We start from the raw sequence: 26,741 nt of genomic DNA on the forward strand, positions 1-26,741 counted from the left end.
GCACAACAAATAATTAGGAAGGCAAATTGGAATGTTGGCTCTTATTCAAAGAGGTTGGGGGAGTTTAGAACCAGAGAAATCTTGCTGCAACTGTACAAGGCGTTGGTGATACCAAACCTAGAGTATTGTTGAAGCTTTGGTCTCCTTACTTAAGGAAGGATATACTTGCATTGGAAGTAGTTCAGAGAAGGTTTACTAGGCTAATTCCTGGGATGAAGCAGTTGCCATATCAGGAAAAGCTAAGCAGGTTGGTCCTATATTCTAAGGAGTTTAGAAGGAGGAGAGGTGATCTTATTGAAACACATAAGTCACTGCGGGGGCTTGACAGGATAGATGCTGAGAGCATGTTTTCCATCAGGTGGGGAATCTAGAACTAGGGGGCATAGTTTAAAAGTAACGAGTTCCCATATAAGGCAGAGGTGAGGAGAAATTTCTTCTCTGAGTCGTTAGTCTTTAGAGTTCTCTTCCACAGAGAACATTGGAGGCTGGGTCATTAAATATATTCAAGGCTGAGTTAGATAGATTTTTGAGCAACAAGGGAGTTCAGGGTTATGGGGGACAGGCAGGAAAGTGGAGTTCAGGCCACAATCAGATCGGTCATTATACTATTGAATGGCGGAGCAGGCTTGATGGACCAAATGGCCTACTCCCATTCTTGTTTCTTATGTTCTAGCTTTCCTGAACACCTTGTATCCAGGAATATTTAGTACTGCCCTTTTTGATATAGGTCTCCATTATTGCCTCAACATCATATTTCCACATATTTATCCACGCATGCAGCTCACCAACCTTATTCATCTTGCTTCTTGCGTCAACATACATGTACTCTAAACCTAATGTAGACCTCCTAACATTCCCTCTTAATCTGACCTCACATATTATGTATAATCCCTCACTATTTCTTACTCTCATGCTACTTGCCTCTTCTAATTATTTATGCACCTTGGTTCTTTTTAATGCTACCTCTTAGTTCTTGTCGCCCTGTCAAGTTAGTTTAAACCCTCCCCAATAACACAGGCAAACCGCCCAGGAGAACATTGGCCCCGGCTGTGTGAAGGTTCAATCAGTCCAGCCTATACAGGCTCCACCTCCCTCAATTCCAATGACCCAGGAATCTAAAGCCCTTCCTTCTGTCCTACCTGTCTAACCATGCATTTATCTGCTCTCTCCTATTTCTATACTCATTAGTGCGTGGCTCTCGGAGTAATGTGAAGATTATGGCCTTTGAGGTCCTGCTTGCTTGTCTTCCTTCCAGCTCCTAAAATTTGCCCACAGGATATCATTCCTCTTTCTCTCATTCTTCCTTTTTAGAGTGCTCTGAAGCAACTGAATTACATTCTTGATCCTGGCATTAGGAAGACAACATATATCCTGGAAACATATTTGCAGCCACAGAAATATTTGTCTGTTCCCTTAACATTGGAATCACCTATCACTGTTGTTTTCCTAATTTTCCTCCTGGCCCCAGTGCAGATGAGCCACCCATGATGCTGTGGAATTGGTTCTAGCCAACAGAAGAGGAACCATCATTCTCCCCAGCATTTGGAAGTGAATACTGGTTGGAGGGAACGAGATGCTCTCAGGGTACTCTTGCACTGCCTACCTGATCCTCCTTGACTGTGTAGCGGCCCCTGTCTATAAAGATACCCCTAAGCTCCAGGGTGACCACCTTCAGAAACATGCTAACCACATAGTTTTGAACCTTGTAGATGCACTTTAGTAACGTCACCTGACCCCCCTGGATCCGAACCCTAGATCTTGAATTCCTCCAGCTGACAACAATTCCCTCACTTGTAAGAATGCCAGGACACAAGAAGCATCCTAGAGTTCCCACTTGGAACAGGATGCGCATTCCACAGGCTGCAGCGCCCTGTCATTTCGTAATAATTAGACTATTAGGTAAATTAAGAGAAATATTCCTCAGACTTTAACACTCACTGACTACTAACCAATCAGCACATTTCATTATTCTGACTGCTTTTTTAAAGGTATTTATGTTACACGTTTTATTATCTGTATATCTTGGATTGTTAATTTGCTCAAAAATTAGGAACTCTTTGTGTATAACTGCCTTTATTAATTTATACTTTATGCCCCTAAATCTGATTGATTAAACTGATTGTAATTCTATGATAAATTATGCAATATGCAATGTATAAAATATAAGTTGAAATGTATGTATTTGATAAATATGAAGCAGAAATAATGAGCAAAGTTTGTAATGGGTTAAGGTTGAGCATAGTTAAAGGATACAGCTGAACAGCCAAAGGACTTGCATCTCATGAATGGCTGATTTGATAACTTGCAGGCAATGGACACAAGTGAATTATGATCAATGCTATGAGTGGAAATGAATTGACAATCCTCACTGCCTCATAATTTATAATAAAAGCAGAAAATGCTCAGCAATTTGGTGAGCTTCTAAAATGGAAAAATTCTTGACACTCAAAATATTAACTCATCTTCTCCTCTATTGCTGACTGATTTGCTCTGTATTCTCAATGTTTTCTGTTTCTTACTTTCAGATTTATAACACTAAGTCTTTGTACTTAATGTTTCCTCAGTGTTCTATTTATACCATACATTACGTAAAATATAATACAAATAATAGTGTTAATTCTGAGTGGAATGTGGAATGATTCTGGTGGTACCAGTGACTGCCCCCACCCCCATCCCTCCTCATAGTAACTCCATTTTAGCAGCATATTCAATGAACCATGAAACACAATTTGTAGATATGTGGGGTACAGATTATAATCATAAGATGCCTTTTTACTGTCTGTTTTCAAATTTTGATTAGTTGAAGCAAGTCTTGAATGTCAGTGGTGAGTACAGCTGACCAATTTTTTTTTTTATTCATTCATGGGATGTGGGCTTTGCTAGCTGGGCCAGCATTTATTGCCCATCCCTAGTTTCCCTTGAGAAGGTGGTAGTGAACTGCCTTTTTGAACCACTGGAGTCCATGTGATGTAGGTACACCCCACAGTGCAGTTAGGAAGGGAGTTCCAGGATTTTGGCCGCGCAACAGTAAAGGAACGGCGATATATTTCCAAGTCAGGGTGGTGAGTGACTTGGAGGGGAACTTCCAGGTGGTGGTGTTCCCATCTATCTGCTGCTCTAGTGCTTCTAGATGGTAATGACTGTGGGTTTGGAAGGTGCTGTCGAAGGATCCTTGGTGAATTCCTGCAGTGCAACTTGTAGATGGTACACACTGCTGCTACTGTGCGTCGATGTTGGAGGGAGTGAATGTTTGTGGATGTGGTGCCAATCAAGCAGGCAGCTTTGTCCTGGATGTTGTCAATCTTCTTCAGTGTTGTTGGAACTGCACTCATCCAGGCAAGTGGGAAGTATTCCATCACACCCCTGACCTGTGCCTTATAGATGGTGGACAGGCTTTGGGGAGTCAGGAATTGAGTTACTCGTCACACAACTCCTAGCCTCTGACCTGCTCTTGTAGCCATTTTTTCTTGTAATTCATTCATTCCTTTAACTGAAGAACGTGAAATATTGTAATATGAAAGTGTTAAATAGAAACTAGATGATTAGAAGAAATATGATTTTTATTCCATGTTTGTGTATGGCTGCTTTCTAAAGTGCTCACCTGATTATTGCATAGCCTTTCGTATATGATCCTTTCCTCTTCTCCTGCTGAAACACACACTACAGTCAATTAAAGAGCTCAAACTGCAAGAAGTGACCTGCTGGTATAAATAATCTGGTTCTGATGAATCTGTGAGCAGAAGGCTCAACTTTAGTTTGCTTTAGAAACTTCCAGAACGTAAGCTTGAGAAGTCCTAATTAGTTTTAAAACAACCCGAGTTAAATGTAGCAATAGAAATTCAGTGCTCAGACTGAAAATGGAAATTCAGTGGCAGTGATCTTGTTAAGCTTTGTATGGTTGTGTGTTCAGTGGATGTGAAAGTCCGCTAGTGTCTGTCCATGAGATAAGCACAATCTCCCTATAGGCCTCGTTTAATAAATTCCCAGTAGAGTTGTATAGAAAGCAATGACTTCAAAAAACTTCTAATACTTCTCTAGAAGCCAATGAAGTAGAACAGTTTAGTTACCAGTACCACTGGGATTGCAACGATTCCTCCATTTACTTTAAAACACCCATTATGTAAAGGCCATGTCAGAAGGGGGCTTCCTTACGACAGCTAGATTCACCTTTTTAAACCCTTCAAACCTTCATTTGTGCCACATATTCAGGAACTGCCTTCCTACACAGTTTATTTATTCCGAGAGCTCTACTTTGCATTCAAGTGTATTAGTTAAGAATTAATTACCACATGGGGGAGATCATGCACTAAATGCACTGGCATGATAAATAAAAGTGCTGGGATAACCTTGATTTTATTCAAGCGTTCATTCAAGAAGTTATTTTCTTTTCTCACCCTCTCTCACCCACTCTCATCAACTCTCACTTGTCTACACTCTGTTGACCACGCATCATCTCAATCTGTCTCTTGAGCACTCCAGTGCAATACTGAGGAAGTACTGCACTATCTGATGAGATGTTAAAACAAGGCCTTGTATGGCTTCTCAGGTAGGCATAAGAGATCCTGTAGGAATATTCCAAAGAAGAGCAGTGGAGCTCTTGGCGTTGTCCTGGCAATCATTTATCTCTCAATTAATATAATCAGAACAGATTATCTAGTCATTTATTCCATTGCTGTTTGTGGTACCTTGCTGTATGCTAATTGGTTGTTGTGTTTCCAGCATTACATCCTTGTTTTCAAATTAGTCCATGGACTCGCCTCAATTTTTATAATCTCCTTCAGCCCCACAACCCCTGGATCTCTTTGTTTCACCACTTCTGGCCTCTTAAGCATTCCTGATTTTCATCGTTTCACCATTGATGGCCATGCCTACAACTGCCTGGTCCCTAAACTGTGGATTTCCCTCCCAATATTCTTCTGCTTCGTTTTTGTAAAACGCTTTGGGGATATCGTGAGAGAATGAAAGGCGTTGCAATTTCCATAGAGACCAATAACTTTTAAAAAGAGGTTTGAATTCCCAATGACCGACCTTAAAGGAATCGCACAACAAGATTTAAAGTTTTAGGATTTTTACTGTAAGAAACAAACTAAAATCAAGATTAACTAATCATAACTTGTGGGCAACCAATACTATAAACTACAGAAAAGATATCGCTTATTTATTTCTTAACATGACCATTAACCTCACGCCATATTTATACATTGTGGCGCACTCTCAGTGGAAATATAGTCTTGTATTTGAAGTCTTGAATCCCTCTTGGCATTTGCACAGGTTCTCTGTACCTGTTTTCTTTTGTATTCATTCACGGGATGTGGGCATCGCTGGCTAGGCCAGCATTTATTGCCCATCCCTAATTACCCTTGAGAAACTGAGTGACTTCCTAAGCCCTTTAAGAGTCAACCATATTGCTGTGGATCTTGAATTACATGTAGGCCAGATCAGGTAAGGACTGTAGATTTCCTTCCCTAAAGTTAGTGTTTTTTTTTTACAACAATTGACAATAGTTTCACGGTCTTGGTGAGACTTCTTAAAAAATTCTAGATTGCCACCACCTGCTGTACTGGGATTCAAACCTGGGTTCCCAGAGCATTACTGTGGGTCTCTGGATTACCAATGACAATACCACTAGGTCACTGCCTCCCCTGGCACAAGTCTTCGAGAGTCCTTTTAAAAGTCCCTTCACTCAGTGCTCCTGAGTTGGCATCTAGCAGCAAGGCACCCACTGGTGACTTCTCAGTCTTTAAATTAAGTGTGTAATCTCAGTGTCAAATTGTTGAAGGTTCTGTCTTTCAGCTGAAACGTTTAAGAAATTCCCCTGTTTCTGTAGACATTAAAAATCCCTTGGCATCATTCAAAGATTTGGCGGCTTTCTCCTGTTCCAAAATTTCTCTTTCAACTATAGATAAACTATATAGCTATTCCTAAACAATACTAGTTAAGAAATGGTGCAACTTACCACTAATGGGATTCCTGCACAAGATGTTTGTTTAATCCTGTTTATTGAGATATGAGGCATGGATTTGAATATGGTCAGTCTCTATTCCCTGAAGAGGGACTCAATGGTGTGGAATATCAGAATGTTGCCCTTTCCACTTTAGAACAAAAGTTTGGAACTAGCTCAAATAGAGGAGTTAAATATTTCATTTCACTGACAAAACTTGTTTTTAAATTTCCTGCAAGCCTGAAACCCTAGTTTGAATTAAACCCTGGAAGATGGGATGAAAGAATCGTCAATCTAACAACTATCAAGATCCAAAATGAAGTTAGCATTCATATTTCTTAAGAGACTTGAGCAGAATCGATAGAAATCTGAAGAAAATCTTTGGTAAATCTGAAGAGTCTCAATGTTGATTGGCAGGCTGAATTCCCATAAACACACTCTTAATATACAAGAAAAAAAAGTACATTTCAAACTAACTTACCTTTAACATAATAAAATGTCCTAAAGCTCTTCATAAGGGCATTACCAAACAAAATTTGACACCAAGCCGCTGAAGGACAGCTGGCCAAAAACTTGGTCAAAGATGCAGATTTTAAGGAGAGATTTAGAGGAGAGAGAGGTAGAGAAGTGGAGAGGTTTAGGAAGGGAATTCCAGAGCTTAGGGCCTAGGCACCCAAAGCTGTTAATGGTTGAGTGAAGAAAATCTTGAACGCTCAAAAGTTCATTATGGAGGAGTGCAGAAACCTTGGAACTGAAGAAGTAAACCTTAACTACTAGTTAAGCACCAGCACTTTTGCTACACCATTGGTATGAGGTACCAAATGGATGTGTCAAGACAGAGGCAAGAAATAACAACAAAATCAACCAATCATTGTAAACAGATCCCAAGAGTTTATGGATGGCCTTCTTAGCCATCTTCTCAAACAGGGAATGATACAGATTTTTAGGGGTTGAAAATATACCTGAACAGTTGGTTTCTGCAAATGTCATTAACATGAAACCACTAGTTCCAATGCACATTTCATATGCACCTCAATAATAATCAATCATAATCTGAACCAGTTACTTATCCATTTATATTGTCACATAGCCAATATGCTTTGAATGCTTGCAATTTCTAGGTTTGCTCAAGGCTTGTTAATCTTCTAATTGTATTGTTTAATTCTGTATTCATAAGTGTAAGTTAAATAACCTGCTTACCACTATGCTATCACTGCCTCACAGCTTTTTGCATGATGGAGGATGAAGTTCTATAATAATCAGTTGAGACAGGCACTGGTGCTCCAATGAGAAATGATACAGAATGGTCAATTGTAAATTTACTCAATAATTCCTAGCAGCTCTCCTCCCCAGTTACCCCCCCGCCCCAGCACAAACACCACCACCACCCACACCGATGATTTCTTAATCTCGGTTGTCATTAGGGGGCAACACCAAGGAGTAGTTGGGCTCTCACCTACAGTTGATACATGAGCTATCCTAGTCTGTTTTTATACAGATGCTAATGGCTGGTTACAGTACAGTACTGGTAACAGACTGGAAAAAGTTAGATTAACCTCTTGATTTTCCAGTACTTGGTACCAGGATATTATTTTCATGACTTTTTTTTAATAGAAAACTTGCTAATTAAGTCAGACCTATTCACATCAGATACCCACCCCCAACTTTATTCCCAGATTTCAAGTTAAATTTTAAAATGGATTTAAGTTCTCTGCTACACAATTGAATATGTCAGTTAAATACGTTGTATACCACAATTAGATGTTCAAAAGAGTAACCCTATTTCAAAACTAATGGTATTTGTAAATTGATCAATAACAGACTTGTATATGATATATTTATTTAATATATATTGCAGACTTACTGGATAAAGTCTCTTTGGAGCAAAGGAACTTAGACATGATTAGGCCATTTGGCCCCTCGAGCCTGCTAGATCATGGCTGAATATATGTAACATGTTTGTAAAGTGAATCTATATTGCACGGTGTTTAGAAAAAAATTAAGACTCCTTGGCTGTTAAATTATTTAACTGTGTAGTTGTAATCTAGGACATGTAGAATCTGACCAGTGAGTGAGATTGAAGCCCAGCACGCATTTATACCGGTGGATAAAGAAACTTGAATAAAAGCAAAAAGTGCTGAAAATGAACTGTAGATCGATCAGCGTCTGAAGGAGAAAAAGCAGCTTTAGGTTTTAGGCAGGGACGCAGCATCAGAAAGTGGCCTTCGTCAGAAGGATCCCTCCCCAGAACTAATATCTCTATTCTGATTGATGACAAACCTTTTCAGCATTTTAAGCCTTTTCTTTATTCTTGGATTGTGAGCAACAACCACTTGCATTTGTAATAATGCCTTTAACAAAGCAAAATATCCCAGGATGTTCCACAAGAGTGTTAACAAAAAAAATTTGACAACGGACCACATGAAATATCAGGAGAGGCTGCCAAAGCTCAGTTGAAGGAGTAAGTTTTAAGGAGCATTATAAAGAAGGAGGGAGAGAGATGGGCAGTCAAAAGTTAGAAATAGTCAAAAAGTACAAGAGGATAATGTGAAAAAAGTAACAAGAACTTCATAGTTGAATCCTAACAAAACCCAGGTCAGTTAGTGAAGAAATTCCACATTTGAATCAGAATTGTAATGAATGCCAGATAAAAATAGTGCACTGTCAAGTCTTAGTACAACATCTTGCTTAATTATTCATCCAAGAATTAAATTTTGCTTAAAAAAGACACTTAACAAAATATATGTTTCACACTTAAGTGATTAAACGTTTAAATTGCTTATTGGCTTTGCAGGTTTGAGAGAGATAATTGGAGTATATTTTGCATTTGGTTCATAATTTTCTGCGAAGTGTTGCACTTGTATTATCAAATTGACCCAGTGGATAGGATAGAGTGGATTGAGTTGGTCCATTGGAGTTTTGTGCAATGGAAGTGAATGGATGTTGAGGGAAGTTTGGTACTTTGAAATTCTTTACTTGAAGCATTTATAAGAAGGCATGCAATTAAATATAAAAACAAGTTTATGTGTTCGGTGAAAAGATGGATCCATTATAAAGTATGACGATTGGAATTGAATCTGAAAATGAATGCAAAACAAAACATGGAATTAAACCTACAAGCATAAAGATTTCTATGTTTCACAGTTTGTTCTAGAGGGGTGTTTTTAATTGAAGGAACTCTTTTAAATTGTGGAGTTATTTTGAATCAATATAGAAGTTATAAATTAGTACAATATAAGATGACTGGTTCAAATGACTGGTGTTTTACTGTAATTATACTTATGCAAAAGCTGTTTTTTTTAAGAATGTAAGTTAAAAGGAAGTCACCTCAGCTTGATGTATGCCAAGGCGATGATTAGCAGAGGTGACTTTACTGGTTCGAGCACGTTTGCAGAATGGAAGATGGTCGCATACCTTAAGTATTTTCTGAATGGAGAGGTAGCTGGAGGCACACGACCAGTAGGACACCCAAGGATGCTTGCAAGCTTAACATGAAGACCCTAAACATCGATTCTTGCACCTGGGAGATACTAGCTGCTGATAGAGGAAAATGGCCACATCATTTGTGGGTCACCAATGATAATTAATGGCCACAGCAGCTTGGCAACAGGTGCCAACACTGTAAATAACAACCCACAATGACACCTAATAATCACTTCATATGCAGCACTCGTGGTAAGACCTGTCATCACTGGTTGGTTTCTTCAGCTTTCAGTGAAAGTGCACCATCTGAAGCTATACCATCCCCAACCAATTTGATTTATTGCATGTCCATCATCTTACGCAGATGGAAGCATGCTGACGGGTGAAGTTAAAAGGAAACTGGGACCTAATCTTTTGAGCTGAACATTTGTAGTGTAAAAGCTAATTAAATTGTAGGATTATGCTGATGATGGTGATAAAGGGGGGAATCCTGCTGTATATTTCACAGTCCAGGAATTCTATTTCTGTCAGGAATGTTTATTCCTAATGCCTTTTAAATTACCCAAAACTCTGGTTGTAATCTGTACTTTAAATTTGGGAAGAAAGCACACAGTTGTGAAGTGCCTGACTAAACAAGAATTCGTGAATAGTGTTGAAAGGATAGAATTTCTGAGGCACTATATTTTCAGTTTCATAACTTCAAGATTTTCTTGTAGTGAAGCTACTTAGGTTTATTGAATTTTTTTTTCTCAAGGCAAGTGCAAGAATGGAAAAATGATTGAGAGTGACTTGCTTGTAGAATGGGATTTGGTTTTGTAAGCAGTTTTATAGTATGAAACCAGCTATCAGTATGAACCCCCTATCTCCATAACTAGGTAACTATAGGATGTTCCATTTAACTTTTGTATTTGGACTGAGAAAAATTACGTGCTTGATTCTGGTCACCAAATCAGTCATCTTACAAGTTGTATTTGTCTTTATTTTTCCAGTTGTGCTCAAGATTCAGTAGTCACCCGGTTCTTTGTTCAAATGTGGACTAGCTAGAAGCTTGATATGTTATAAACTTCTTGTTGACTCTGCAGGAAGTTAAGAGGCTGGGCAAGAGAGCAATAAAAAAACTCACTGTATCAAAGGGAGTTGTTAGAGTTAATTGTTAGTTGCTTGCCCTTTTTAACAGGAGAATGGTAAATTGTGAGAAAAAATCCTGGAAACGCTCTGTAGATAAGGCAACATTTGTGGAGAGTTAAACAGAGTTGTCCTTTCAACTTGACCTTCCATCAGAACAGAATGGTAAATGTTATTAGGAAAAGCAAAGAAGGAGAGAAATTAAAGTGAGTGATAAGTAAAGGCCAGAAATATTTGATTGGGGGCTTTGTTATGCACTGTTTTCTTGGAAACTGGGTGATATAAAACATGGTATGTTTTCCTTTTTACCACTGAACCTGAATTAGGTGCAGGCAGAGTAGGAAGTGTAGCTCTTTCGAAGAGCTGGCACAGGCATGAGAGATCAAATGATCTCCTGCTTTAAAATTCCATGAATTCTAATTACTGTTGTATGTTAAATGAGCTTGATGGCCTCAATTCAGTTTGTGCTTGGCACAAGTCCGTCACATTTAAATGTCTCTTGGTTGGTTTCAATTTGAAATCTTAATCAGAGGCCAAAAGGAGGATTTCTATGGGAAATACAGACATCATTCTCATGCAGCATGAGACACATTTCTGATGCTAAGGGGAACAGTGAGCATCTGATATGTGCCCCCCCCAACCTAAGAGTACTTGATGTTGATTGTAGGTGCTCAACGTGGAAAGAAAATCATTTCCCAAAACTGAGAACCCTTACCTTGATTACCATAAATTCACATCCCTTACGATCCTTCGATTCTTTCTCAATAATGATTTTGATTCCAGTTTGTTGACAGCAGCAACTGTAGACATCAAGCAATTGTGGTAGTAATCAAATGTAACAGTTCACCCTCTCAAATTTGTTTTCAGCAATACGCCTCCTAACTATATTGACCTTCATTTATTATTGCATTACGTCTGACTGAGAGATGTGCATTTGATCTAGTGTACAACTGATTATAATTATCATACTTTCTTGAGAAATTACCACAAAAATATTCCTATTCCAAAAACTGTGGACTTGTATATAACATGTAGGCAGCAGAGCATGCCATACAACTTTACGTGCCCACAAATATCCACACCTTCCTTGTGCCCATCCCCACCTGGCCCGTGTCAACTTTGTATTGTTTGTACTTCGATAACAATTTGAATCTTGAAATTGGAAGTGTTCAATGATGACCCAAATGATAACTTTGACCTACTGAGGAATGTTAGGAGCAAGAGAATTTGCTCCTAACCGAAAATTCTACCATAAGTATAGACTAGTGCCTTTCTGATCACTATGACAAATTATTTTCCAAAAAACACTTCAGCACTCTTCCCCATCATAGCTCTCTGCAGCAGAAATTCCCAAATGTACAAAAATCTCACTGAAGCTGTATCCTATCTTGCATACCTACATAAGAGTGGAGAGATTCAACTCACCCAGATTTACCAAACATAATAAAACCATCCCAAAGTGACAAGTTGTGTAAAAGGCAAATATTTTGCTGCAAATTGGCTATCTGATGTTCATAGTATTTAAGGAGAGCGAAAGAAACACAGTTGAAAAGAGTTAAATTATGAGCTCAGGTTCATATATTAGGGCTTATATTCCATTGAGAATAGAAGGTTAACAGGTAACCTAATTGGGGTGTTTAGGATAATTTATAAAGTTGATGGACAGAAACTATTTCTTCTGGTGAGGAAGTCCAGAGAAAAGGGGCAGAGCCTTAAACTTTGTTTAAGACATCCAGGGGTGATGTCAGGAAGCACTTCTGCACAAACAGTAGAAGTCGTCTGGAACTCTCTTCCCTGAAACTGCTCACAAAAATATGTTGAGGCAAGGTCAATTCAAAATTTCAAAACTAAAATTGACAATTTTTTGTCAGGTAAGGGTATTAAAGACTACAGAGCCAAGGTGAACAATTGGAGATAAGATACAGATCAGCCATGATCTAGCTGAAGGCTGGAACAGACTCAAGGGTTGAATAGTCTATTTCTGTTCCTACATCGTAAAAGAGATTAATACTAACTAGAGTTTATGAAATCAGGGGGCAGAGCATTTAAACAGAGGCAAAATACTGATAGGAATCTGAAATATAAACAAAAATGCTAAAAATATTCAGCAAGCAGCAACTGTGGGGAGAAAACCAGAGTTAATGTTTCAGGTCAGTGCCCATCCATCAGAGATGTTCTGATGCAAGGTCATTGAATTGAAACATGGGCTGGGATTTTGGACCATAATTCTTGCCTGAAGTCAACAGACTCTTGGCTGGTCTGTCAAATTTTCCATCCTGCCCGTGACGATTTCCACCACGGGCAGGATCATAAAATCCTGGCCATGAATTCTGTTTTTTAATTTCATAGATGCTGCCTGACCTAATGAATATTTCCAACATTTTCTGGTTTAATTGAGGAACATTTAAATTTTCTTCTTTCATAAGCTATTTCATTAATTTCTTTAGCCCGTGCGCACCCCACCCCCACCACCACCACCACCACCACCACCACCTTCACTTATCCATGTGCTTCTAATCTGAAATAATGGAAGGATGAGGAGGAATTTTTATAACCCGTCTTAAACTGCAACACACCTGCAACCTCCCACCCTAGCCACCCCACACCACCCATCCCCCAAGATCATCCATGAGGAAATCTCACTGAGGTAGTGAGTAGTTTGTTGAAATCAATTTTCACCAGTTTATCTTTTTACAGACTCATCAAGAGCTACTTTCTTATAAATAATGTTCCTGTTGATTGTTGCAGCTTTCGTAGCAGGGATACCATTAAAAACACAGATGACTGTACCCATCAATTTACAGAAAGATCAATTTTAGGTACATCATTTCTCATCCAATGAATGTGTTCTGTGAGGATCTGCTCTGCCCAATTGACTTTCACTTTGATGTAATGGCTGCCTTCTGAATTCTTCAGATGAAGACTACTCTTCAAATAAGGAAGACTGTTTAAAGTTAATGACAAGGAACATGTAAAGGTATCCTTATAATGAGCACTTTCATTAACTCTAGATTTTTGAGACATGTAAATTTCAGCCTTATCAGCATCTCATTAGAATGCTTAATAGCTAAAGGTGAAATCTGTCTGCATTTAGTGACTATTATGTTCCAGCTTTGTTGAATGAAAACAATGCAACTTTTAACTGACCACCAGTGATTGTTTAGAGGTCCTTACGACTGACTTCTGGTGGATTAGTTGCCCAGCATTATTTTCTCTACTTTCCAATCATTGTAAAATTACTGGATTGAGCTTATCTGTGCCTCGTTCGTGGGATATCCTCATAGACTTAACATTTTAGGATCTGAAATTGAGAAAGTCTATGATTAATTGCTTTCAGCTCAGAAGCATCAATTCCCAGAACTACTTTTAAGGGAACAAGCCTCGTATCTACTCAGGAACAGGGGCGGAGCCTGCTCGCCAACGCGTAAAATGATGCACGGTGACGTCGAGCAAGCGTTCCGGCGTCACCACGCGTCATTTAGATTTTCAAGTCGGCTGCGTGCCCGCCGAACTGTCAAAGGCCTTTTAAGGCCTGTTAAAAACTAATTGAAATAATTAAGTGAGCTGCCCATCCAACCTTAAGATTGGCGGGCAGGCGAAGAGCCCAGGCGGCCTTCGAGTTTTTCATGGAACCTCATCCAAGGGTGGGATGAGGTTTCATGAAGTGTTTAAAAATTCAGTAAAAATTTTCAAAAAAATTCATTTACGTGTCCCAGCTGATGTGACACTGTCACATGAGGGGACATGTTTTAAAAGTTTTCAATTTCTTTATTTTGATGGTTAAAGCTTAAACAAATCTCCCTGAGTCACCTCTGTGCCTCAGGGAGACTTCTGCGCTGTTTCACAGAAATGTGACATAATTAAGTATGCAGATATCACTTTATAAAAATTCTTATTAAATTTCATCCCTTTACATGGGCGATGCCAGTAGAATTCTGGAAGGGAAAGCAGAGTTGGGGAATTAAGTGTGTTCCTTGTGGCACCCCAGGTCAGTACTCCCAATAAGCTGCAGTAGTAAATCTCCTGGGCAATAACTAAATGTTAGTAACATTTAGAGTGATACAGCAGTCCCAAGTTGATGCATTCCTGCTTTAAATACTTAGTTTAAAACTGACCACTAGAATCCATCAACTGCTAATCGATTCCTAAAGAAAGTCATCAATAATGTTGATGAATACAAGAAAAAAAAATGTATCTGGGAACCATTTGTTGTGCATCATTAAAGTAGTAGATAACTTTATGGAGATGAGAACAAATGGGGCTCTGATCAAGCTCAGTGCTCCAAATTTCAGTCAATTGGGAGATTTTAACATTTCAGGCTTTCGGTTTTTGGCATTTACACTTGTGATCGGATAAAACGATCGACCTTTTAAAAGCTCATTATTAAATGACAATGTTTTTTCCCAATCTATTTATTGCATTTCTTGGTGTCCCATATGTGCACTAAGCTCAGAATCGTCCCACAACACCAACAACATCAATTAAATTAAAACTCCCAAATATCTTATTTTTAACAAGTAGTTAAAAAAAATCGTAATTCATTTCAGCGTATTTCTCACTGAGAAACTAAGAACCCAATTCCATTACGGTTCATGTAGCAGTCATCTACTTTCATGTTGATGGGGAAACACTTATATAATCACACTTCATAAAAAGAAATCACAGAAATTAAGGATTTCTCTCTCCATCCTTTCTTCCCTCCTGGATGGGATCTTAATTTCATATTTCATAAATGTATTCATCCATGGCTTTAGCCTGTGTCATGGAAAGTGCCAATCATAATAGCTTTCCTTTCATCCCCTTCCCATGGCACCTGCCCAGCATTTTCTGTTTTTATTTCACATTTCCAGCATCTGCAATATTTTGCTTTTATGTAAGTCTTGGTTGTTGATCAAACTTATTTCATACGCTGTCAGACAGCTATTCTGAAACCACATTGCGCTTCCAGAAATATTGTCTCTTCCAAATTTCACAGGACATGACCACTCTTTCTTTCTCTTTCATTCTAGTCCAAATTGCAGGCCATATATTCAGAGTATTATCCCTGACTGGCTTGCTTTGTAAACACACTAAACTCACCAGAAAGCCGAAACAACCATTGTCTGTTACATCATTTACACTCTTAAGAAATTCTATTCCCAAAGGTCTGTTGTGTATATTATGGCTCCAATCAGTTAGCAGAAAGTGAACTGTTTGCAAAAAGGGGAAGGGAATAGAGGGTTATGATAGATTTAGATGAGGAAAGATGGGAGGTGAGTCTGGGCCAAATGTTTCTGTGCCGTATATCCTATTTAATCCTATGTATGCAAAATCAAGGGTCATTCAACAGGAGCAGCGGCTGCATGTTGAGCCTGCTTCAAAAAAGCTTCCTCTTGACAGAAGTTGCAAAGCTGAGAGGTGCAATTGTTTGTGTATGTTGATTCAGTTCTTCCATAATTTTGAAGTCAGTAATTTCTTGAAGCCAGTTTTCATGGTTTTATGAGCACTTGTCATTTAATAAAGACCAAAACACAAATAATCTTTAAGGACTGAAATAGGAAGAAGTTGTGACTTTTTTCAATTTGGTAATTAGGTATTTGTGAGGACCTGGGTGCCTTTTTAAAATCATCATTGATGGGGCAAAAAACAGTTGCAAATGCATGTTATTCAGTTAATAATGTCACCGATACATTCTTTCTGGGACATCATGTTTTGGTTTGTAAAGGAGGCACTGTCTGCCATGGATGTCAGTTATTACCATTTGAAGGGCAGAAAGAAAAGGAAAAAAATCACAGCATTTTTTCATGTCTTCAGGATGTTCCAAAGCATTTCACGGCCAATGAATTACTTCTCAAATTGTAGACACTATTGTTTTGTCGGCTGCCATTGCAACCCAAACTGAGATTAGCTATGAAGTTATAGAGGTAACTGCAAGGACAGTTCCCATCACTTTGTTGTCAAGCTAAAAATAGAAATGATTTTATGACTCCATAGTATTCTCTTAGGGAATGGGAAACCTCTAGTACTAATTCCTTAACTACTGTATGAAGATTGTGGTGCTGGGCGAATGCATGCCTTTGAACTCCCAGCAGGCCTACTTCCCTCCTTCCACCCTATAATCAAAGTCCAGTTCTACTGATTTTACTTATTCTCAGATAACGGCGATGACTTCAAAAGCACTTCATTGGCTGTAAAGTGCTTTTGGGCATTTTGAGATTTTGAGGAAAGTGCAAAATAAATCCAGGTTTTTCCTTGAATAATCAATAACTTTGTAATTGTTGTGAACAAAATTTGGATTTATAACCTACTACAATTGACATCACCAAAGGTTAATAACATTTTTCAATGACCAACTCCATGAACACCATTCACTTTGTACTGCAAAGAGGAAATATAACAGATTGCTATTAAAAATGATAGATAAGAGGTCATAATTTAGTATGATGGATTGAGATGATTTTATTCTTGTAGTTTATGGTGATATGAGCCCCTTTGTTTTGGTGTCACCTTGTAACATTCAGATTTAATCATTTTGTACAAAAACCCTACTTGTATTTCAGAAGGGATAGGCCATTGATAGCAACCAAATGTATAAATGTACCCAAATGTAAATGGCAGAATGCAAGACTTTAGCATCAAGAGTTGTGTTGTTTGTGGCAATTTAACTAGCCTGGGGCCTTTTGTTTGGCAGAGCTGAGTGCAAGTGAGGGGGGCAGCAGGTGAAAAAAATGGGTAATGTAGAGGACGATAAAACTAGGATGTCGGATAAATCTCAAAGGTTTGCTTAAAATTTTTGCTGTTAGCAGCTGGTGACAGGTGATCTTGTCACTCTACCACCCTAATTCAATTTGAGGTTGCATTTGACTAAGCAAGATCAGGGGTTCCTTTCCTCACGTGAGCAAAACAAATAGAACAATCCTACAGTACTGTGCTCTACAAGCTGTCAACAGTCAATTTGGAGTGCACAGAGCATCTTGTAAAATATGCACAATGTGTTGTGAATGTAGCCAGATGTATCAGGTGACTAACCTTGTTCAGAGCCACACTTTAGACTCAGCAACAGCCTCTTGTTGATGTGGCTATAGCAAAGGATCTAATCAGTGGATTAAGCAAGAGAAGGTTAATTAATTTCAGAATTAAGAGTTGTTTTACTCCTGGGGATGGGGGAGAGGAAGGAAGAATTACACTCCCTCCCCTTTCCCTGTTTACTTATAGAGAAAAATTCTTAAATATCACTTGTACCTATACGGTTTCTTTTTGGCAGCTTACTGGAGCTCTTTACATGTCAAGTCTCAAAGCCAGAAGAGAGCTAATCCTTTGATGTATGCGGCAGATCTCTCAACAAATGGCTGTCATTTTGTTAACATCAATCAGCATCTTTCCTGGTCATGGAAGCATATCTTGGCGCAGCCTGTGATGTTAAAAAAAAATGAATACTGGCCATGTTCCCAGAGATTTAACTTGCCAGCTAGCTTATTTGGGAAAATTTCCATTGCTATTCCTTCAAAATCTATTACAAATACTTTACATTAACTTTAACATTTTAAGGTCCAATATTGAATATCTGTTTTTAGATGGCGAGTGTTGATATCATTGAAGTGGCTTGATTTGGACAGAACCCATATTAACATTCCCAGTTGAATTGATGAGTACGCAAAATCCTGCTGGTTAATGACTGTATCTCCTTGCCAATGATGGTTAAGTTCCTTCACGAAGTTGGTCTGAGTAATGCATCCCTGTTAACCCTGATGTAATCAGCATCCGGCTGTTTCAAAAGAATCTTGAGGTTGATTACTTTGTAACTTATTTAAAAGAGGAAACCTTATCAACTTCCTACTTTGAATTTTTTTAGAATAGATAGGTAAAGATTACAACACAATTTGTGCAACATGAATTGAATCTAAATTCATGTTTCCTACATATAATGACTCCAATTCAAAAATAATTCATAAGCTTTGAAGTAATTTGGAGCATTGTGAGGTTGTTTTACACTTATATCATTTTCTAATATTTACAAGAAATTAAATTTTATCCTTTGGACTGTTTCATGCCTGTCTGACTCTGCCAGAATAACCTTTTGTTTTTCCCCAAAAAAGAAGCAGCTTCTTCAGGTTAACTCCAAACCACTCTCCTGACGTTGAGTGCTACATGGGAGAGTATTTTTTAAGAATTGACCTTCCAGGCATGTTGCAAGAAGGGCATAACTGTTTGCCTAACAATTTCCTCCTTTGATATCTTTCAGAATCTGTACCTCAGGAACATCTGGTTCAAAAACCTTCTTCTGAAATGCAGGGATATTTCTTCTCTAACCCCTGTTAACTTCCTATACAGCCTTGTTTTCCTGGGATATTATGTTGCATAACTGTCTGGATATTTTATTAGGGTTACAAATTAGATGGGCACTTAATTTTTCACTGGAAACCTGAATAAATGAAACCCTGAACTTATTTGAAGCTGCTGTAAATGTGATTTAATTTTGAGCCCCCACACTGACACTGCCCACTTGATCACATAGATCACAATTGGTGTTGTTAAAATTTAACCTCCCTCTAGTCATTCCAAAAGTGATGCCTGAAATATGGTTGATGTTAACAGAAGTACCTGAGCATTACATTTTCATTGACAATGTAAAAAGGGCCAGTAATTTTGTGCATTGGTAAGTTTTGCTCCCAATGACCTTTTACATCGAAGCATTAATATTTGTAGCCTAATTTGTAATACTCTCAGGTACAATAATTTGAAATATATATTTATCAAATAAACTACTATCAAAAGTAATAAGTAGCAAAGTGTGTTTTCAAATCTCTTTAGATATTGTGTTTAATGTATTTCAAGAAATCTGTTGCTCAGCCAACACAAACCCCCTTCCCACCACCCCCTCCCTTTGCTGGGGTGTTTTGATATTACTGCAGTGTTGGATGTCACAGACTTGAAATGCGCAAGCTGTCAGATCTGCTGTCAGTGTCCTGTTTATTTTGCTTTCACTTCAGATTGATGTCTCCATTGCACTCCACACACCCATTGTGTAGTGGTAACTCAAAAATTAACATCGTCTTTTGTAAATTTAGGCTACGTAATAAAAGAGTAGCAAATGCCAGGCATGGAGTTGAACCAGTAACTCAATCTTCTGACTCTGTTGACACTCATAAATTACTGGAGCCTAGCTTTTACAGTTTGACGTCATCTGAACTGCTCAGTTGAATTACTGCCTTGTAAGTTGCTGCCAGCCATCTATTATCTTACATATCTAAACTACGTGGCTATAAATGATGCCAACACTATAATCGGTCTGTCACCATGCACTGCCTAAAATATGTTGAATTGGTAATAGAAATGTTCTACTCCTCTGATACCTATTTGTTTTCTTTTTAATAGTGGATTTCAGTGTCAAGATAACACCAGACTGCAGTAGTATTCTGCCGAGTAAGAGGAATTATAAATACGAAGAAATTGAGGCGCTTTCATAAATTGGAAGAAAATTAAGGATTGTTTGATTTAAAATGTTGAAGGGAGGGTTCAGGATGTTACCGGTGGCTGAAGGATCTGCAAAGAGGGAACATAAATAGAACAACATCAACATCTTACATAACATTTTTATCAAATGTCCTAAGGCACTTCAGAGAAGCATATTCTGACAAAATGGGTGCAGAAGGAGATATTTGGAGAGCTAACCCATAGCTTAGCCATAGAGTTGGATTTTAAAGAAGAGAAATTGTGTGGCTTAGGGAGGGAATTTCAGCATGAGCAACCTCTACGTGGTTTTGCCATGAGAGAAACCTTCCTGCAGCCTGTTTCCTTTGGTGTGACTGTGAAATGCAGTCTCAGCAGACTATCCTGGCCATCCTTATATTAACACCTGCAGAACAGTAAATTTACATGCAGTTGTTTGTACTTTGATATGAGAGATGGCTTTTTGAACCCTTGGGTGTGTTGATGTCTATATGTGCCCTGTTTTATTTTAATATCTAGAATGATTATCCCCTGGGAACTTAACAAGTGGGATAAAACAATACTTTTGTAACTGTTCTCAGTGTAGTTTAAACTCTTATAGGATTAATCGGCAATGATAAGATTCACTATGAGCAGGTTAGATATGCTAATGGTTGAAAAGTAGCTCTGACCCTTGTAATGTTTGTGTTTAATTTGGCCTGCTGCATTTTGATACATTAGCTGCATTTGAAAATGATTATTTATGTTTTAGTGCCAGACTTGGGATTCTCATCCATGTAATACTAATTAGGAGATTTCCTGTCTTTCAGGGTGATTATGATCCCACCAAAACAAAGGTGCTTCATTTGAGTATGAACCCTTGGAGCCTGGCAAAAGGGCATCGCATCGCAGAGGAGAAGAGTCTAAAAGAAGAATGCGAACATCTCCGAGAACGGGTGCGGATTCTGGAAGGAGGAGCAGTCCCTGAACAAGTGGGGTCACGAACCAATCTGCCACCATCTCAGGAAATTGCAGGTACCTTTTGACTTGAGTGGAAGTGTCAGCCCATCTGCTGCTGAAACCATCATCGTGCACTAGTTTTGGCTCTTCCAGTGCTCTGATGGCCAGCCTCATACCTACCACCCCTGGTAAGCTTGAGCTCATCCTTAAACCACTGTCCATACTGTAACTCACGTCAAGTTCTCTTCATTTTACATTGACTCTCAGTCCAGCAAAGCCTTGATTGTAAAATTCTCATTCTTTTGTTCAAATCCCTTCATGGCCTTGTCTTGCCCTGTAACTTCCTCTAACCCTACAGTCCTCTGAGATCACTGTTTAGCTTCAATTCTGGCCTCTTGCGCATCCCAGAATTCTTTTGATTCACCATTGGCAGTCATGCCTTAAGCTACCTAGGCCCTACTCTCTCGAATTCCGACCTTGAGCCTCTCTGCCTTTCCACCTCTCTTCCCGCTATGATGTTCCTTAAAACTTACACCTTCCGAATGTCTCCTTATGCAGTTCAAATTTTGTCTGATAATGCTCCTCTGAATTATAGAATGGCCCCAGCAGATAAGATAGTCATTTGGCCCATCAGTTTCACACCAGCTGTGTGTATGAGTAACTTAGCTAGTCCCATTTCCCTGCCCTTTTTCTGTACCTCTGCAAATGTTCTCTTCAGGTGCTTTTCAAATTCTCTTTTGAAAACTACAATTTTTTATCCTAGACCAGACCTCCAAGTTGTTGGTGAGATCCAGTTAGGTACCAATAACGTTTTGTTTAAAGTAGACAAAGTTTGAGATTCAAAATACTTGTTCAGTGAAGAAAGCCATGAGATTCCTTGGGTTTTGAACAAGCAAAAATAAACATTACTGTACAAGGTCAGAAAGATAAAACAATTTACAATATCTATCATATGCTAACATTCAGGGTAAGTATGAGGTGCGTATGAATTAACAAGCCAACTGTGATCGAACACACCATGCGACACAATAAATGGCAAATGCAACCCAGAAAGAGTCCCCGGATTTCTCAACAAGCCACCCAGACATCAGTTAACACTGTGAGTCAACCAATCTCACTGAAACTCCATCTCTTTCACAAGGGATTCCAGTCTTCACCTTTGAAGATCTCATCTTGGAATTCTCTCCAAAAGTCACTCCAAATCAGACTGCTTCATCAACGGCCCACCTCGCAAGGTTTCAACCTCGTCTCCCACGGTTCCATTTCCCTGGATTCCAGAGTCTACACTCAGGCACCAACTCACAAGCAGAACTTTGGATCTTCGGCCATGCTGAGCAGAATGCCACTGCCACAAAGGGGTACCTTTGCCCCAACAGCCTGCAGCATGGAAACACCAACCTTCGGCTGCATTCTTTGACCTTTAGGCTTCTCCTGAGCCCTTCTTGATTACCAGGGCTTCTCCCGAGCCCCTTTCACATAAAGTCTGCTCTTGCAGCCTTTTCTCTAATTGGATCCTGTTTCTCTGCTTTTTTTTCTTAACTGGGACTTGTTTCTGTTTCTGGGACTTCCTTTTCGGACCTTTCCCTGTCCTCTCTCCCCTTTTTGGGGCCTCTCACTGTACCCTAGCTGGGACACTTGCTGGCTATACCGCTGCACACCCGGTCACCTGACCTGGGTTTTTCACTCCCTTTTTCTTTTCTCTTTATGCGCCAGTGTGCAGGGCGTGCGCTGGACCCAAAGAATGTAAAGATGCTGAACTGCATGTGCAGCCAGCTCCCAGCCTGCGCATGTGCAGAAAGTCTGAGCTCCGTCAGGATTTGAAGTTCCCGAACTCCGAGCTCAACACTAAGGTAATTTGAGTTTCGTAACAAAAATTGAATCTGCCTCCACCACCTTCTCAGGCAGCAGATTCCAGATCCTAACCACTCATGGCGTAAAAACGTTTTTCCTCATGCCGCTTTTGGTTCTTTTGCCAATCATCTTAAATCTGTGTTTGCTGTCTTGTTCTCAAGCCTTCCATCGATGGGAACAATTTCTCTTTATCTACCCTGTCTTGATCCCTCATGATTTTGAACATCTTTATAAAATGCCCTCTCAACCATCTCTTCTTTAAAGAGAACAGCCCCAGCTTCTCCAATCTATCCATTTAACTAAAGTCCCTCACCCCTGGAACCGTTCTAAGTAATCTTTTCTGCATGCTCTTCAAAGCCTTCACACCTTTCCTAAAGTACAGAGCCCAGAATTGGACCTAATGATTCAGTTCAGGCTGAACCAATGTTTGTGAGAATTCCCAATGCCCTTTTTTTAAAACCGTTTTTCAACCTGCACTGCTACCTTCCAATGATTTGTGCACATATACCTCCAGGTCTCTCTTCCTGTACTCCCTTTAGAATTGTGTCATGAACACTTTAATCACAGAAAATGGTTCACCTTCAAGGACTAAGAAAATTCTGGAAGAATTTGTGTTTTTAAAGACACTATCCCTTCAAGGGTTAATGCAGGACTCTGATTGCTATTCCTGGAAAAACCATTCTTTGACAAGAAAAGGTAATTAAGCAGTTTTAAAGAAGCTGGAAACCTTTTGACCCTGGTGAACTGTATATAAAAGGGGTCACATGGTAGTTTATGGCTCTGAAAAAAACAAAAACTGTGTTTAAAAGTTGGTTTTGGTTTTGCTTTGAGAAGAGAAAGGACCAACTACTTGTGAAATTTTGCAGTCCAGAGCCAGTCCGTAGCTCCTAAGTTGCTATGTGATGGAATAGAGCATCTGCAAGTGTTCCTTGAGTCTGCCTGAAAAGCAGTGCAAGAGTCATCAAATGTTTCAAAGATCAACACTGAAACACCAACTGTATAACTTGGATGCCATTTCAAGGACTCTACCATCTTTCCTTTTCTCTTGAGCCATTGAGTTTTAACTTTGGCAGAGTTCCTCTATTTTAATTTTATTATTTCTTGCGCTTGTGTGTATATGTGACTTAGGATATTTTGAAAGAGTAATTAGTATACTTTCATATTCCATACTGTATGTTAATAAGCTTTGCCTTTCTATTCGACAAGACTGGTTTTATAATAAACTAATAACTTAGTTGTTTATTGAAAGAAGCCTGGTTAAAATCTCTTTTATTCTGGGTAACAGGAGCGAAGGTAAATGATTGACCATTTTGACGAGTGAATCAAACTTTTAAACTAATGGTGCAACCTGTGGAGTAGGGGGACTAGATCAACTGTGCACTCCTCCCATCCCAGTCGTAACAATTGCATGCTTTAGTTTATATTGTCCCTCCTCATCCTTCCTATCAAAATGTATGACGTCACACTTCTCTGCATTAAATTTCTATCACCATCCTCCTCGCTTCACAGTATTTCCAAGTTTTGCGTAACTTGAAAATTTTTAAGTTGTGCACACTCAAATCTAAGTATCATATATATAAAAAGAAAAGGAGAGGTCCAAGTACTGATCCCTGGGAAACCCCCTATATACCTTTCTCCAGTCTAAATATTTTGGACTATTCTTACTATGTCAAAGGTACTATATAAATGCAAGTTGTTGTTGATATCCATTCATGTATCTTCATTCTGCTATGAATTTCAAGAAGAATTGCAGTTATTTGGAAGCAAAATTTCACTTTTGAGGTGGCGTAGTGATTTAGCTCTTTGGTGCTGCAAAGTGGCAGAGCAGTCCCCCACACACTAATTTCTCAACCACAGTTGCCAGATTAGAGTGAGGCGTTTTCCTGCCTGGAGAAAGAATCATATTGGTTTGCTCTCGCAGAACTGCTGTTGGATGATGAGGAAGCATCACTATTTGGGCAATGTGGTGTAACCCAGGAGGCCTGAATGAGGGGGAATGCGAGAAAATATAAAGTAAATTAAAGAAATTCCATCCCCATCCCAGACCCCCAAATTGTTCAGTAAAATTGTGACATTCTCCTACGATAATATTGCATTCCTCCCAGATCAGAACTGTGCAAATGAGACAAGATGACTTGACACCTGAATGCTTGTTTTATCAAGTTGTACAATTGTGTGGTAATGGAGGTACCAGCGAGTGTTATCAGCACCATTCAGTGTAATGGTTTGCAAAGAAAATTTATGTGTATGAATTTTTTAAAGAAATAAACAATTAGTTGCTCATCCTGAAGCTTTATACTGATTAACAGAAAAATCCCCTGGAAAGAGTTTGCATTTTATGATTGTTTTTAATAAGCTGCATTGAAATAGAGTTAATCAGCACTGCGACATGGTGTTTCAAATCTACCTTGTAAAACAACAATACAGATTAAAGCAAGCAGATTTATGTAATTATAATAAACAGCTTAAAGTGCTGAACAAAAGAAGCAAAATTGTTGAAAGAGCTGTACAGAAACAGCACATGGAAACAACATAATATACATTATCAAGGATTTGGAGAATTGTCAGGATTTAAGGCTGTATTTTGTTTTTTGATCAGTTTTGTTAATTGTTCAGTTCTTGCAATAATTATTTCCTACCAGAGTATTGTTTTTTGTCTGTTTTTCAGACCTGGTTGGTTAATGAACCTGTCAATCTGTTGGTTACTTGTGAATCTATAATTTTAAGAAGTTTTAACATTTCAGAATAGTGTGATACAACTAATTTCACATGCCCTACAAAATATATAGACCAATATATGACTTGATTGACTATATTCTTGTTTACCTTATCAAGGAAGATAGAGAATGAATGATGCCAAAAAAACAAGCTAGGTTCAGCCCATTTGATGCCTTTCTTCCAGAACACCAACGATACAACCTTCCCATTTCAGCTTCAACGTTCACCTCATCAGCCAAACTGGACTTCAGCTCAGTTTCTCATTCCAAAGGTGTCACTTCTGACAATGCAACATTCTCTTAGTTTAGTAGCCAAGTCCCTGGTGTGTGCCTCAAATTCACAACTGTCTTAATTTAGACAAGAGCACTAACACTGAGTTAAGCTGACTGCTGACCATCTTAATATTTTTAAAATGTGACATTATGAACTTAAAAGGCAACACAAACTTATAGGGGTAGGTGGATAGTAATTTGTGGCATTCTAAACATACCAGGTACCTTGGCACTTGTCACTTTGGACACAGGATGGGGAATTTCCCCAGGTTGTTGGAGGCTGGAAAATTGGGGAAAAAGCTGTCATGCCAGTATCCTGATGTCTTCCTGCCTCGTCCCGTTTTTCCCAGGGGCAGGTTGTTAGCCACCTGCATGGGTGAGGCAGGAAGCAAATTGAAGTATTTAAAGAGCCGTTTTCCTAGGAGAAGACTTTTTCCGAGCAGTGCACGGGTCACATGCAGCGTTTGGAACTTGGCAACTTAGAGGGGGCGAGTGCACAGCGGAAAGTCATTGAGGCCTGAAACTGACGTGCACCCAGAAGTATAAAGGGGGCAAGCACCAAGCCTGAGGTCAGCCACAGGCAGAGGCTTGCCATGACAGGAGTAGCTCATTGAGACTGTTGTTACTGATTGTGTTAGGGGTGAAGATATTGCTACTAGTTATGCAGCATAATTTCACAACTCAACAGGGTTTGAAACCCTTGTGTCTTTGAACCAGCACAAGGATATGGGGTCCATCAATTCTGAGGTCAGGTGGAAAGCAATTTTGTTTCATTAGTCTCCCTTTGCTGAGTAAATCAAATCTACTTCCTGTAAAACAGACTTTTGTAAGCCTTGCCTTAAGTCATGCCACACATCCAATTTGTTGGCTGCCACAGTGGTGTTAATACTAACTACAAAGCAGAAAATGCTAGAAATACATATTATCTGAAAAAGGCAGAGATTGGTTACTGCAGATGTCTCCTGACCAGTGTATTTCTAGATATTTTCCTTTATTTTCTACTCTTCATCTTCTCTCGTTTTGGGCGTATTGTTACGAGGCCA

The 26,741-nt window shown here is 39.0% G+C and overlaps 1 protein-coding gene across 3 annotated transcripts in view; it reads left to right on the top strand.

The window, feature by feature from the left end:
* The window catches only part of mad1l1 (mitotic arrest deficient 1 like 1), a 1,010,048-nt gene that overhangs the window by 551,121 nt on the left and 432,186 nt on the right, over positions 1–26,741 (top strand). For all 3 annotated transcript variants that reach the window (XM_078558544.1, XM_078558545.1, XM_078558546.1), the window contains exon 16: positions 20,728–20,932. In XM_078558544.1, coding sequence (XP_078414670.1) covers positions 20,728–20,932 — 205 coding nt within the window. The remainder of the gene's footprint in view (positions 1–20,727; positions 20,933–26,741) is intronic.

This window comes from Cetorhinus maximus, chromosome 15, assembly GCF_964194155.1.
Source record: "Cetorhinus maximus chromosome 15, sCetMax3.hap1.1, whole genome shotgun sequence".
NCBI lineage: Eukaryota > Metazoa > Chordata > Chondrichthyes > Lamniformes > Cetorhinidae > Cetorhinus > Cetorhinus maximus.